The sequence below is a fragment of the Daktulosphaira vitifoliae genome, unplaced genomic scaffold (assembly GCF_025091365.1).
Source record: "Daktulosphaira vitifoliae isolate Bord-2020 unplaced genomic scaffold, ASM2509136v1 Scaffold_5, whole genome shotgun sequence".
NCBI classification, from domain to species: Eukaryota; Metazoa; Arthropoda; class Insecta; order Hemiptera; family Phylloxeridae; genus Daktulosphaira; species Daktulosphaira vitifoliae.
The window spans coordinates 2,289,996-2,304,395 of NW_026099576.1; the positions used below are offsets into that span (position 1 = coordinate 2,289,996).

General features: G+C 24.2%; 1 protein-coding gene across 4 annotated transcripts; it reads right to left on the bottom strand.

The window, feature by feature from the left end:
• Positions 1-463: 463 nt before the first annotated feature.
• On the bottom strand, positions 464-10,444 carry LOC126908350 (translation initiation factor eIF-2B subunit beta). Of its 4 annotated transcripts, none has more exons than XR_007704751.1 (9): positions 10,214-10,444; positions 8,630-8,716; positions 7,666-7,795; positions 5,298-5,446; positions 2,708-2,864; positions 2,321-2,515; positions 2,067-2,260; positions 1,166-1,344; positions 464-1,078 (listed from the first exon to the last, which is right to left on the bottom strand). XR_007704751.1 is itself a non-coding variant. In XM_050690345.1 (8 exons), the coding sequence occupies exons 1-8, from the start codon at positions 10,270-10,272 to the stop codon at positions 1,266-1,268; spliced, it is 1,050 nt and encodes a 349-aa protein (XP_050546302.1). In that variant the 5' UTR covers positions 10,273-10,444; the 3' UTR covers positions 464-1,265. The 4 variants fall into 4 exon arrangements, 2 of the variants coding, with proteins under 2 accessions (XP_050546302.1, XP_050546303.1); XR_007704752.1 differs by adding an exon at positions 1,529-1,606 and having other exon boundaries at positions 464-1,344; XM_050690345.1 differs by having other exon boundaries at positions 464-1,344.
• Between the last annotated feature and the right edge of the window lie 3,956 nt (positions 10,445-14,400).

Below are 14,400 nucleotides of genomic sequence, written 5' to 3' on the forward strand. Positions count from 1 at the left end.
TTTAGATATTACGCGAGACACAGTTAGCCGATCACTCTGTATACCTTCTTTTTATAACTTACTTCAAAAATCGGCCATACGATTGTAGATAATTTAGTGATATTTAATTTAATATATTAATTATGTTTCTATTACCACTTAATCCTTTAGAGAATCTATGATCATTCGAGGCGTATTATAAGTATAAAATTATTTTAATTTTATAAGAACTTCCTCCATTAAGTATTTGCTTATATAAACTAGGTATTATATATGTTGAAAAAGTAATCAATAATTCGTTATTTATGTTATTACTACATAATGCTAAAGGTGTTATACAATTATTAGATAAAAATTCATACAAGGTCTTAAGGTTAATTTTATGCCGATGTATTTTATCGTATATTGTATTATGTTACCTATATCTCTATTTGAAGTAAATCGTATTATTCAGTAGAACGTTTCATAAGCATAAGTATTTACATTGATAGAAAACAGTTTTATTTATACATTAATATGTGTTAATTATAATAAAATATTACTCATTATTTTATTGTAACTAATTGTGTTATAATCTTTTGTCAATCCACAATATATCTTCTTTCAACAATATAAATATAAAACAATTTATTTACATTAAAATTTAAATGTTTATAAAGAATATGAGGTAGGGATGATCATTTTTGAAAGTATAAGTACATGTCACACACTTCAAAGATAATGAGTTCTGTATACATGAAGAGTGAATGTGTCAAACGTTCTATGTGCCAAAAAAGTGAAAAATTGTTTTATTTCTGATTTATGTTCTATGTGCCAAAGGCCACAATCTTGTATGTGTTTCAAATGTCAATTAAATTTTTTACTTGTACAAAATTGCATTCATAGATGGTGTTTGATATGTGAGACATGCCCATGTTACCATTGTTTTTTGTATTTTCTGAACAAATATGTTTTTGACACATAGAACGTTTGACACATTCACTCTTCATATATTATAATCGAGTCATTTTTTTGAAGATTTTTTTAATACAAGATTAAATATACTAAAATTTGAGATGATTTTTTAAAATGTTGAGTAAAATTTGTATATAATTCCATACTAAAAAAACCATAAAATAACAGATATAGGAAAAGTCTTATCATAAAAACAATTTATAAAGCACATTTTGAATAATATTTTAATTACTTAAACATGAGTTCATATGAGCCAACAAAATCTTCCATGCTTCTTTTCAAAAATTTATTTAACAATACAATAGAATTATTGAGTAAAATATTAAATATTTTTAAACTGATAAATCATAATCATCTGAATGATACATTTCTGACAGTAATCTATAAACATATGAAGGTGATTGGCCACCACTAAAAAAAAAAAAAGATCACAAGGTTTTTTTCTAATAAATATAAAACTGATTAAGCTTGAAAGGAACCTATTGGCAACAATTTTACTAAGTTTTGGATTATATTTTATAAAGTGTTATATATAAAATCAAAATTTTATTACTAATTCACAGTAAGCAAAAAAATGATCAAGAAAATAACTTACTGAAAATTGGTTAAAGAAACAATCTTATGGAGATATATAAAATAACCAAAAAATAATTTTAATGACATAATATACTAACTGAAACAGACAGTTTTAAAGGGAAGAGATAAAAATAAATTATGAAAACAAATAGATAATTATGAATCTAGTATGGTATGAATATAGTGTAAATCTACATAGAGAAAATTCATGTAGATTATAATAAAACATTACAATTTTTTTTGTAAAATAAGATTAATTAAAACAATACTACACATCCTGTAGGGAGGACAGCTGTTTCCTCTAGTTATGTTCCTGAACCCAACCAAAATTATATCATAAAGTTAACTTCCACTTCAAAATATTTAACATTACACTAATTTTTTTTAAACAATTTAGTGAATTGACAAAACTTTAGCTTGTTTATTTTTCTAATGTTTAATATTCTGAGATTCTCAAAAAAAAAATTTTTTTTTATTGAGTTAATACTTTAAATTCTAAATCATTGGAATGAAATTTCTTAATAAATAAATGTATTTACTTATGTAATTTTAATTACTTGTTGAAAATGAACAGCGTCACATTTTCAGGAGGTACATAATCATAGGTTGGATTGTAAACATCAACTTTTGTAACATCTGAATTAGAATAATTTATAACTCCAGATGGAGATACAAATTCATTAAATGCATCTTGATTGTATGAACACAAATAACGAGTACTTAATTTGTATAAAGGTGCTAAAACTAAAACCTAATTAAGAAAAAGAAATGATTTATGTCGGGATAAAATTGAAATATTAGTAGTTATTACAGGTACAGAATAGTGATGAGCAGCTAATGATACAGCATGACAGCTACTAAATGTCCTGAGTCCACCATTTGCCATTACAGAATCAACACCAATTATAACTTTATTCACTCTTGACATAATCCCAAACATGGCACAATCAGGAATTAGAGTAATTGGAATTTTATGTCTCGAGAGATTCAAGGCTAATTGCTTCCCCTAAAAGTGACATGTTAAAGATACAATTAAATGCATCAATGCATTAAATTCATAGCCCTAATAATATTAAAATAAAATTTGTAGGATTATTTAATATTACTTTAACATAATAAAGATCATAATTTGCTTTGCAGTCAAATTCATTAAAAGTTTAACTTTATGCACTCTAAATTATAAATAATTATTAATTACACTATTCAATGGACCACATTCAGTAATAAATACTTCAAAGCTACGGTCTTTAGCTGCTTCTTTTAAAAACATTTCAACTTCAGATGACTTGCCAACAGTAAGTATGATTTCATTTGAATGAATATGCTCACGAGCTTGTTTAGCAATATCTTCATTACTATAAAAAAAAAGTTTTAATTAGATTAATGCAATTTTAAGATATATCAGTTTTTAATTGAAAATTTAATAATCATACAACAAGTTTTTAATGAAAAAGTAATTTTAAAAAACCCAGCACAGTAGGATTATGGCATAGTTGGGTCCAGTATAGATGATATCTGACAGTGATTAAAATCACTATCATAAAAAACGCTTCGATGCAAATCTGTAGATAGTGTTTAATTAAAAAAAAAAATTTGTCAAAAAAGTAGGTCAAGTGAGAGCTGAGAAAATAAATGATAGCTACAAAAAAAAAACCACATAGTAAAATAATATTAATATGAATTTCTTCTCACGAGAGGAGACTACAGTAATGGGATCCTTGATATTTATTGAAGTTATTAGATTCAATGAGATAAAAATCAAATGAGTTAAACATTTTTTTCTAACTTAAAAAGAATTAAGAAAAAATTCAGTGCCACAGGCGTGAAAGACCCAAGTGTTACCGTCTCAGAAACTGTACGTCGAATTTGTCACTTAATAAAAATGGAAATTTAGCTAGTTTAAATTTAAAAGATATTTTTCTCAACTTCAAAGAAACAAAAAAACTTAAATATGTTTAACTTTTTATACTATGTCAATTAGATTGATATAATATTTATGAAAATCAGTGTAATCACGTTATAATAAAATAAAATACAAAACCAAAAATTTTCACACAAAAATAGCATTCGATGGCCATTTTCACCCTGAAGATAAAATATAGTCCGAAATTTTTTTTTTTAATATTAAAGTATATTACATAAGCTTTAATTTAAGATATATATAAAAGTGTCAGTATTTCCGGAACTTTTTCAAAAATTAAGTTGAAAAAGTTCAACTTTCTATATGCATTTTTATGTTTTAAACCCTCCTGTATTAAGGGAAATGGTCTAACATAAAAAAAGTATGCCAAATGAAAGAGATATATAAATATTATTTCTTATGAAAAAATTTTATTGATCCATACATTTTTTTTAAAAGTTATAACATTTTAAAGTTAAAAATGTTATAACTTTTAAAAAAGAGCTGAGAAAAAGTGGTAACAGTTAAAAAAAAATAAATAAAAAAAACACATCATAGTAAAATTAATACCTTCTCAGCTTCGCATCGAAGCTAAAAATATATTATATCTACTATACTTTCAGTATCAATACTAACCTTTTACTAAAAATAACTCCTTTAATTTATAATAATTAAAGGTCTACAAATTTATGCATAAATTAAATTAAATTTTTTAGAAAATATCTTCTTTTTAATACTACTATTTTTAGAAAAAAGTTTAGCTTTTATTTATATGAGTTGTAAAAAAAAAGAAATGGCATGTTAAAAGCTTCTTAGCCATGCATTGAATTAACAAATATTTTTATTATAAATAAGGTAAATATTTTCTCTTAAAAGAAATATTTCTTAATTAATGCCCTTTAGGAAAGTCTGATCAACAACTAATCAATTAGAATTTCACACACATTGCCGCCACGTTTAGTATAAAATTTCTCCAAATTCCCAAAATTTCTCACTTAAGCTAATGCAAAGACATACTCTTTGCCACTTAGGCAACTATTTCTAATATTAGAAATTTATTTTGATCAATATTATGAAATAATATTATTATTATAATTACCAATAATTGCCATATTCTATTCCACGAGACAATAAATAATAAACAGTTTTCTGTTACAATAGTTTAAAATATTAAAAGTTAAACATGAACAAAAATAAAATAAAATATTTAGACAAAATAAAATAATATAACAAACATCACGGATGGCATTTGAACACATCTGATAATGTTAGTAGAAAATTAATGATAAACACCAAGAGTAGTCTCAACAATAGTTCCTTATCATTGGTTAAAGGAAATAAACATTCTTCACACGTAAATAAAATTGAGTTAATTTATAAAAAAATAAAATGACATAATAATAATAATTTAAAAAAATGGCTCATTACTTTAGAGTCATTTTTTTTAGAATAAAAACGCTCAACTTTCCACAGTAACTATTTTTGATTAATCTCATAACTATAAAATTGCCATAATATATAATAGATAATTTTATGAGAAGTTCAAAAATATCAATTTTTTGTTTTTTTACTAAAAGCAAAAACCAGCAAAAATTCAATAAAGAGAAATAATATACATAAAACTCAAAAATAAAAAAAAAATTTATTTTGTAAATATTTTTTTTAGTAGTTTTTGAGTTGAAATAAAAAATTGTCTTCAATATTATTTGATGCTCAAGACAATGGTGTATAACACAACATTACTAATTGCTAATTATTTAAAAAGCTATATATGATGGAAAAAGTCTGAAATCAGATTCAGAATCAGAGTCAAAATTTCTTAAAATATTGACCTGAATATTGCAAATATTGAAATGCCTGTAATACTGTGTTATTATATTTTCCATACCTTGATTCTATTTCCATTTGAAATTCATCTAAATGTTCAAAAATTGATAATTTAAGTTCAGGAACAAAATTGTTGTAATCATCAATATCATCCTCAGAAGTAACTATTTTATGTAATGAATCTTGTACATCAATGTCTTCAACAGAATTCTATGAAAAATTAAAATCCAAAATTTAAAAAGTTAAAATTACTTTTATTATTTATTTAAATACCTCAACTTAAATTGATATTGGACAAAATAACATTTACAGGTTTTTATAAAAATATTTATATTTTACTTTATTTCCTTTCGATGTTACATCAATGTTATAACTAGGGTAAGTAAAATGGGGCACAATGCACATTATATATAATATTTCATTTAGAAAGAAATAGTTTATATATTAGCTGTAGAGAGGAGAGATCTTAATTTGTGAATACAAATTTACCATAAACTAAGCAATACTAATTATTTATACCTAAATATATTTCATCTAGTTCACTAAAAATATTGTATTAAGTTGGTATAGTATAAAGTGATAAAATAAATATAAATATGAACTTTATAAAATAAAATTAAGATAATACCTTAGATTTTTAATTTACTGAGAGATAGGTCTAACATTATATATTTTAAACTATTTTTAGGATATAATCAGACAAAGGATTTCTAAGGTGCACTATAACTTTTTATAGTTTAACATGGAAAACTCCTAATACCTATAAAGCGGTAATATAGGATTATGAAACAGTGAAAGAAAAATAAATATGGGTTGAAAACGGCACTAGCTGGGTTAAAGCTAAATTATAAATAATTATTAATTTAAATAAAAAATAAATAACAAGCTTTTATCGCTGACAATAGGTTAGTGACTCTAATAAAAGTAAAGTTTGAAAATAAAAACATATATATATAAGTATAACTTTATATTTCTGAATATTTAAAATACTTTTCAATATGACAAGATGGCGGTCAGTGTAAGTACATTGTTTTTTTTTATCGTCAATAATTATATTTATCATCTACGAAAACCAAGACAAAATAGATAGTGTTTATAATGATGATGCAAATAAAGATATATTTGTAACACAAATTGCATAAGTAATAATAGAAAAAACATATTGATGATCCGAATAACAGTAGAAACATATAGACTGTTATTAATCTATATTATAGCATTGTGTAACCAAAGAACTACTAGTAATGTTTTTCAACTAGAAGTAGTAATGAATGAAAAAGTTACTATGAATGCTGCAAGGCAAGAATTCTCAAATTTAATGGTTAAAGGATGTCTTTTTTTTTAAATTTTGTTAAAGGATATGGAAAGAACTAGTATTAAATCTTAGTTTAATTAAACGTATAATAGTGTTGAAGATACGACGTTTAGAGATAATGCAAGAATTCTGATGACATTACAATATAGAATTTTAAAGTTTATGAAAATTTGAATTAATGTGTTTAATTTTATAATATCAAACATTACAATATGAATTGAAAAAAGGACATAAGAAAGTTTTTCACGTTAAAAAAAAAAATAGTTATAAATATTTAATTTTTTTCATGAAAATTATTTAAGTTTGAATAAGTAACTGAACTTTAAAATTTGATAGATAAAATTTCTTTTTTTTTTTTTAACATGAGTTAAAAACACGGTCTTTATTTATAGGAAGACTCATCCTATATAGTAGTAACATATATGTGAGGCAGACTAAAGAAGGCAGAAAAGGTGTTGTACAGCCAATATTTCTACTTAACTCTTGAAATGTTTATACATATGCCATTAATAAATTCTAAAGAACAATCAATAGTTTTGAGAGCTAGAATTCAAAAAATTAGACAATAATTATCAGGCATTATGCTGTGAATATTCGTTAAACATATTTTTAATTTTACAAATACTAGCAGGTTATCGAAGAGATGGACATTCCATAAAAAAATTATAAATCAAATAATAAATAAATAAGTAAAAATTTTTTAATAATTATACTTAAAAAGAAAATAATTAATTAGATGTTTATCTAAGAAGAATTTATTAAAAATTAAACTATATCCAGAGGTAGATGAATAATTCAATATTTTCTTAAATTATTACAAGGTTTGGTTTTTATTTTGCGTGTAATAAGTGATTTATGATAAAGTCATAATCATATACAGTTTGTAATTGTCAATAGATTATTTCATTTTTAATTATTATATTTTTTCAAATAAATATAATATGTTAAATTATTAGTTTATTCTAAATCAAACTTAAAAACCAATAAATATTTTTGAAAATAGACATTAAAAATTAGACTATTTTACAGGCAACTAGACAGAAGATACATTTTTAGAAACTTAGAAGAATTTATGCTTAAATATTAAAAATTATTTATTCTTAGATAAAATTACTTTTCGAGCAGCAATATATTCTTCTCTTACAATATTTAATATTCTTCTAACTATATTTCCAACAACAAATTGTATAGGCAAGGCTGATGTTAAAATGTGTCCATATTTCCTCAAATGAATCAACAATTCCCTAGTAATTAACAGTATAAACACAAATTAATCCCTTTAAAATCATTATATAAGTATATAAATATTACATAATTGAAAAAATAAAAATTATATTCATAAGCAGGGCTTAAACAAAATTTTTAGTAAAGTTAAATTTAAATTTTTACAATTTAAGAATATTTGTATACTACCTTTAAACATAAATTTAAAGGTATTATTTTTTCCCCTTAAATATGTATTTATTTATAACTTTTAACATATTGGTTTATAAATAATAAATGAGTTTTGCCTTTGGGATAAAGTTAATTATTTGATAAAATGACTATTACATTTCAAGGAAATGAAATAGAAATGCCTAATGAGGTTCAAATTTGCAATATGAACATCTTGTCAAAATAATATTTTATTCACGAGTAGTTTTCAATGAAATTTGTATTTTTTTTTTTCATTCTTGTTAGGGTTCTGAATGAATTGCCCTGAAGTAATGCCTTATTGAAGTTCAAAGGCGATCAACATTATGTCGACCATGAAAGAAAAAAAAAGGGGTTTTGAATGGGAATTTATTTTAGATATAGTAATTTTTCTTAAGCATTAACAAATTGAACACACTGACAAAAAACTTTATGAAACTACTTTTTGAATTATTTTATAACACAAATAAAATTACAACTTTTTTATAGTACATTTAATTTTAATTAAAAATTTTTTAATTGTATTGTTATGATATTTACTGTTATTGTGATAATATATAATATTGAGTTTTTGTATCAATCAAATATAAGTCTTATTTAGAGAAATTTTAATCAAAATGTCTCATTTTTATTATAATAACTGATTTATTAAAAGATAATTTTACTTTGCAGTAGACCAATTTGTTGTTTCAATAAAATGTCTTAAGAGTTTTATTGTTTCTTCAGCAATTTTACAGTTGTCATTCAATTTTCTAAAAATGATAATAAATTATAAATGGTTATTATAATGGATATTCGAATAATTACAGGACATCTCACTATGTTATACTTATCTAACTGCAAGCATGTTTATCTATATAGTGGGTATGCTTTGCAGGTAGAGTATTTATTAAATATATACACCAGTGTGAGCTATTATGCACAAGTACCCACACTACTTACCCACTATTAATAAAATGATTATAAATCAATATATACTTATCCTAAAATTGTTATTAAACCATCAAAAAATCATGAAAATAAAACTAAAATAGTTTTTTTGAAACTAAAAAAATAAAAATAGTATTTTTTCTTTTTAAAGATAAATAATAAAAAATATGTTTTTAATATACTCCAAAACTATAAAAATTATAAAATAAAATATCAAGCATCATCCAAAACATTTAAAAGACTCTTGGATTCAATCCTTGAAGTATATAAAATTATTAAAAAATATATAATGACACATCAAAAATTAAAGAAAGAATGGACATCTACATTATATTAGAAACAAAACAAATAATGTACAAATTGTTAAATAAATGCTCAATATAGTAGACAGGAGCAATAGCTATTCAACTAATAATTTATGAAAAATCCTCCCACAAATATCATTCTAAGCAAGTGACTGAATTTCGTCAACAATAAAAAAAATAAATACCACCAAAGTGACATCTAAACCCTCTTTAACAACAAACTTTAAGAAGCCGCCAATAAAAACAAATTTGTCATAATTCTATGGATACGCAACCATATAGGTATAAAAAGCAACAAAGACAACGATAAATATGCTAAAATTGCAAATAACGATCCAAATGAACCGTTACTTAGATTTACACTATTTAACAACATCAAAACATTCATAAAAAATAATACAACTTAAAAATGGTACACAAGCTATGAACCAAAAAACCATAAAGCTGAACCTAATTAAGACAAAGGTATTCCAAAAGACAAATTTTTATCATAAAAGAAAAAAAAAAGTTGTTATAAACATAGACACAGGAAATATATATCCATCAATTTTTAGTAATTATTGTGGATTTTTGAATTGCATATTTTGTCATTTTTAAATATACACAAGAATTCATTTTTTTTAATTAAAGAAAATGAATATACTAAAAATGTGCAAAAATTTAAATGCTTGTTTTTACTTAACAGGACAAAAAAAAGCAATATAATAAAAAAATACTATTAAATTTTATAAATGGATCTCCTAAAAAATTTTCCATATAAACCTTCGGATTTCAGTCTATTACTGTATGTAAGACTCAATTGTAATACAAGATAAAAACAATTATCCTTGAGGTATTTGGCCATAAATTGAATAAATATATTTCATTTAGTAGAGATATCTGTGGTCATTAATTACAACATATCTAATATTTGAACATTTAAATCTTTTTATTATTACTAAAAATAACATAATTATATCTGATTCAGAAATTAAAAAACTCATTTAAATAGACACTATAAAATGTTTTACTTACTTCCTTTTAATATTTGAAATAAAGCTTTCTAAAAGTACTTCATATTTCTCAACTTCCATATTTTATTTGGTTTGTAATTGAAAATACAACAAAATTTCGATACTATAAATAATCTCAATTCTATAAAAGAAAATTAGATTTATTTAACCATAAACTTAATATACAATCTATACAAAATAACAATGTATTTCAAAGTATTAAATTGAGAATAATATAGCATAATTAGTAAAATATTATAATAGTATAAAAGTATAAAAGTTTTTACGACTATGAAGATAACCATACTTGTACAGTAATTTTTTATCAGATAAAAGCAGCGGTTACCAATCGGTTACCGCTTTTTAACACGCTTATATTAGTTTCACTTGTATACAGAGTGATTTTTTTATCATAACCCACTCAATTACTTGCAGAATAATAATTTAAACATTTTTTTTTTTTATTATCTTTAGTTACACATTATTCTTGAATTTTTAACTATGTAATACTTTTTAAGTTCATCCCTTATGCCTTGGAGGGGGGTCAACCTTGTTTTTTTAAATGGTAACACATATTTTTAATTTAATAAAATGTTTGAGTTTTTAATTTAATAGTAAATGGCATTTGAATTTTTAATATAACTTTATTAGCTTATTAGATATAAACATTTAAAGTTTCAAAATTTTGAGTTAATATACATGTATAATACACATGGGATTGTAAATACAGGTAGCTAATTGGATTTTTATGACATTGCTGTCTCAGTCACGGATTGTTTATTATCAATTATGATTATCAATAGATATACTTTCTGTATTGTCAGTTAGTGTATTTATAAACTCATAACAATGTGCCTTACTATCATTGATAATAAGAATGCTGTATACCTGCTAATATCGATGTCATAAAAAATCAATTAGCTACCTGTATTTGTAATCCCTTGTGTATTATACCTATATATTAACTCAAAAATTTGAAACTTTAAATGATTATATCTAATAAACGAATTAAGTTATATTAAAAATTCAAATGCCATTTACTATTAAATTAAAAACTCAAACATTTTATTAAATTAAAAATATGAGTTACCATTTAAAAAAACAAAGTTGACCCCCCTCCAAGGCATAAGGGATGAACTTAAAAAGTATTACATAGTTAAAAATTCAAGAATAATGTGTAAATAAAGATATTAAAAAAAAAAAATGTTTAAATTATTATTATTCTGCAAGTAATTGAGTGGGTTATGATAAAAAAATCACCTTGTATATGTATGTATGTTTGTAACTCTCCAAGCGCTACGCGTTATCGCATATTCCGTCGTCTAATGGCCTTGAGACTAGACTGTCGTAACGCATTCACCCCACCCCGCTCACCTCTCGACAATAACAATATTTTCCTGTAAAATTTTATTTTTTGTTTTCGTACCCATACACACGTGCGTGACATCATTTATATATATATATATAAACAAATTTTTATTTTGACTGACCAATACCGCCTGCGTGTAATACGCCTTACGTATATATATTTATGTATTCTTACCGTCGCTGCAGCCGTTTATACCTTGGGTATAACGTCCCCTCCGCCCACAAAACAAGGCTATACCTTATTTACGATGATACGTTTACGTACTTATGTCGTCTTACTATATATATGTATGTGTATATATATATATTCCTACAGCCGCCGCATATGTCTCGCGTACAACGATCCCCCGCNGTTACCCGTTACAACCATAATATTGATAGTAACTACAATAATAACATGAAACTTAAAAGTGAAAAATAAATATAATAATAAATAAAATATTAAAAATAATTTTTAAAATAAACTTAAAACAATAATGAACGAAAAATACTAGTATTTATTGTGATAAAAGCGTCGGACGCTCAATATACGAAAAATATGACACAAAGCACCCACGCTTTTATCACAATAATACTAGTATTTTTCGTTCATTATTTAAGTTTTAAGTTTATTTTAAAAATTATTTTTAACTTTTTAGTTCATGATGTGCTTTAAAAGCGTGTTTTTTTAGTTTTTTTAAACTATATTTTTCTTTTATGACCTTCCCATTTTTATAGCTATTTCAATGTTAAAAATAGCCAGAATGTTAAACACACACAGATTATTCAATATTGACTTAATTGAATTAAATTTTTACACTTGGCCTTATTATAAATTAATTATTATTTTATATTATATTATATTAATTTATAAATAATATTTAAGGCCTAAATATTATTAGAACAAAATTGTTTGAATTTTTTTTCTATCAACAAACTAAAAGTAAGGGTTCACCCCAATAAAGAAAAATAATGTTAAAGTTTTTATCATTCTGTATATTATTTAATTAATTATAATTAGAACACAGAATTATATGCACTTTAAAAGAGTTAAATATAATGCAAGTATGTAAAAAAAAAAACAATAAAATATGTGCTTCATATATTTTGTTCTTAAAAATTTGTTTTATTATGAATTGTGCTATAAAACTTTGTTATTTAATAAAGTATAGTCTATAATATTGACTTGGCGATTTATATTGATCGATCGGCAACGCGTTGTTCTTCGGTGTGCAAAAATGGAGGTTCGTTAAGCTTTACAGGTTTCCGTCCTCTTGTGATGGTATTTTATGACATCTGAAATCGTGTATAAGTCAACCAATAGGTCGCAACACCATGTTCGCTTTGAACGTCTTCTAGGGTCACCAAAGAAAGAGTGGACGGATAAATCAGAGCTCAGGGGGTTCTGTGAGTTTTTATGACTGTTGGCACGTAGAGATTATTATGAAGGGTATCACGAGACGTAAAATGAGGCTTTTGTTATTTGGCGGAGGTATTTGTCTTGGAAGGTTTGTATTGATTGATTACACAGCCACACACAACAAATATTTTTTCGGGTCTGAAGGTCAGACCATGTTAACTCTATGTTTTTTGGTCGCTGAATCCAAATTCGAGGTCCGAAAAACAGTAGCATGTCAGGTTGTTGACATAACATTCAAAATACTAAACATATAAAAAACATGGTCTGACCCCCGGACTCGAATAAACTTTTGTATGAGATTTTTTGAGGTTATGTCAGAATCCTGACGTGCTGGGTTTTTTTAACTTTTGGATTCAGTGACCCCAAAAACATATAGTAAACATGGTTTGACCTCCAGACCAGAAAAATATTTTTTTTTGTGTGGCTGTGTTATTGATGTTGGATGATTTGGTGGGTCATTCATATCATTATATATGATATCAATGTTAAAACTAGGATAATATACATTTGTACAGAGAGATATAGATTGAGAGAATGTAAAAAATTACAGTTACAAATATTTAATTATTAGTAATAAGATTTTCTTTAATTTTTTAATATTATGATATTAATCATTAACACTTATTAGAATTTGTTTTACATAAAGAAAATACATGTATACATATATATACATTTTTTATACTTTTATTATATCTTCTTTTTCCTCGATTTTATTCCAACTACTTAGATTCGTCCACTATATTTTTATTAAATAATATTAATAATTATAAAAAACATATTAATACTCCTTATATTTTCTTCATATTTATTTAGAAAATAAAACTGAAATATATAAAAATGAATATTGACACACAGGCATAGAGTAAATTAATAAAAAAAAAAACCCAGCACAGTGGGGTCGCGGCACAGTGGTGACGTGGCATAGTTGGATCAAGTATAATGATATCAGACAGTGATTAAAATTACTATAAAAAAAAAATGCTTCGATGTAAATCTTTAGATAGTGTTTAATTTTAAAAAATTGGTGGACTATTCCAAAAGCTACATTATCTGCTAGTTCATTATTAATATCCTAATTAAGATAAAGTATGTCGAATGAAAAAGGGATTATTAAAAAATATTATTTCTCATAAAAAAATAATGTTGATCCATACACTTTTCAATATGTCATAGCATTATAAAGTTAAAAATGTAAAAAATAAAATCGAGAATTTTCACACAATAATAGCATTTGGTAGCCATTTTCACCGTGAAGATAAAATAAAGTCGGAAATTTTTTTTTCGCATAATAAAGTAAATTACATTAGCTTTAATTTAAGATATATATAAAAGTGTCAGACTTTCCGGAACACTTTCAAAATTTAAGTTGAAAAAGTTAATTTTTTGTGAAAAAGTTGTCATTTTGAATCCCCCCCTGTAGGCAGGTAAAAAGTCAGATTTAT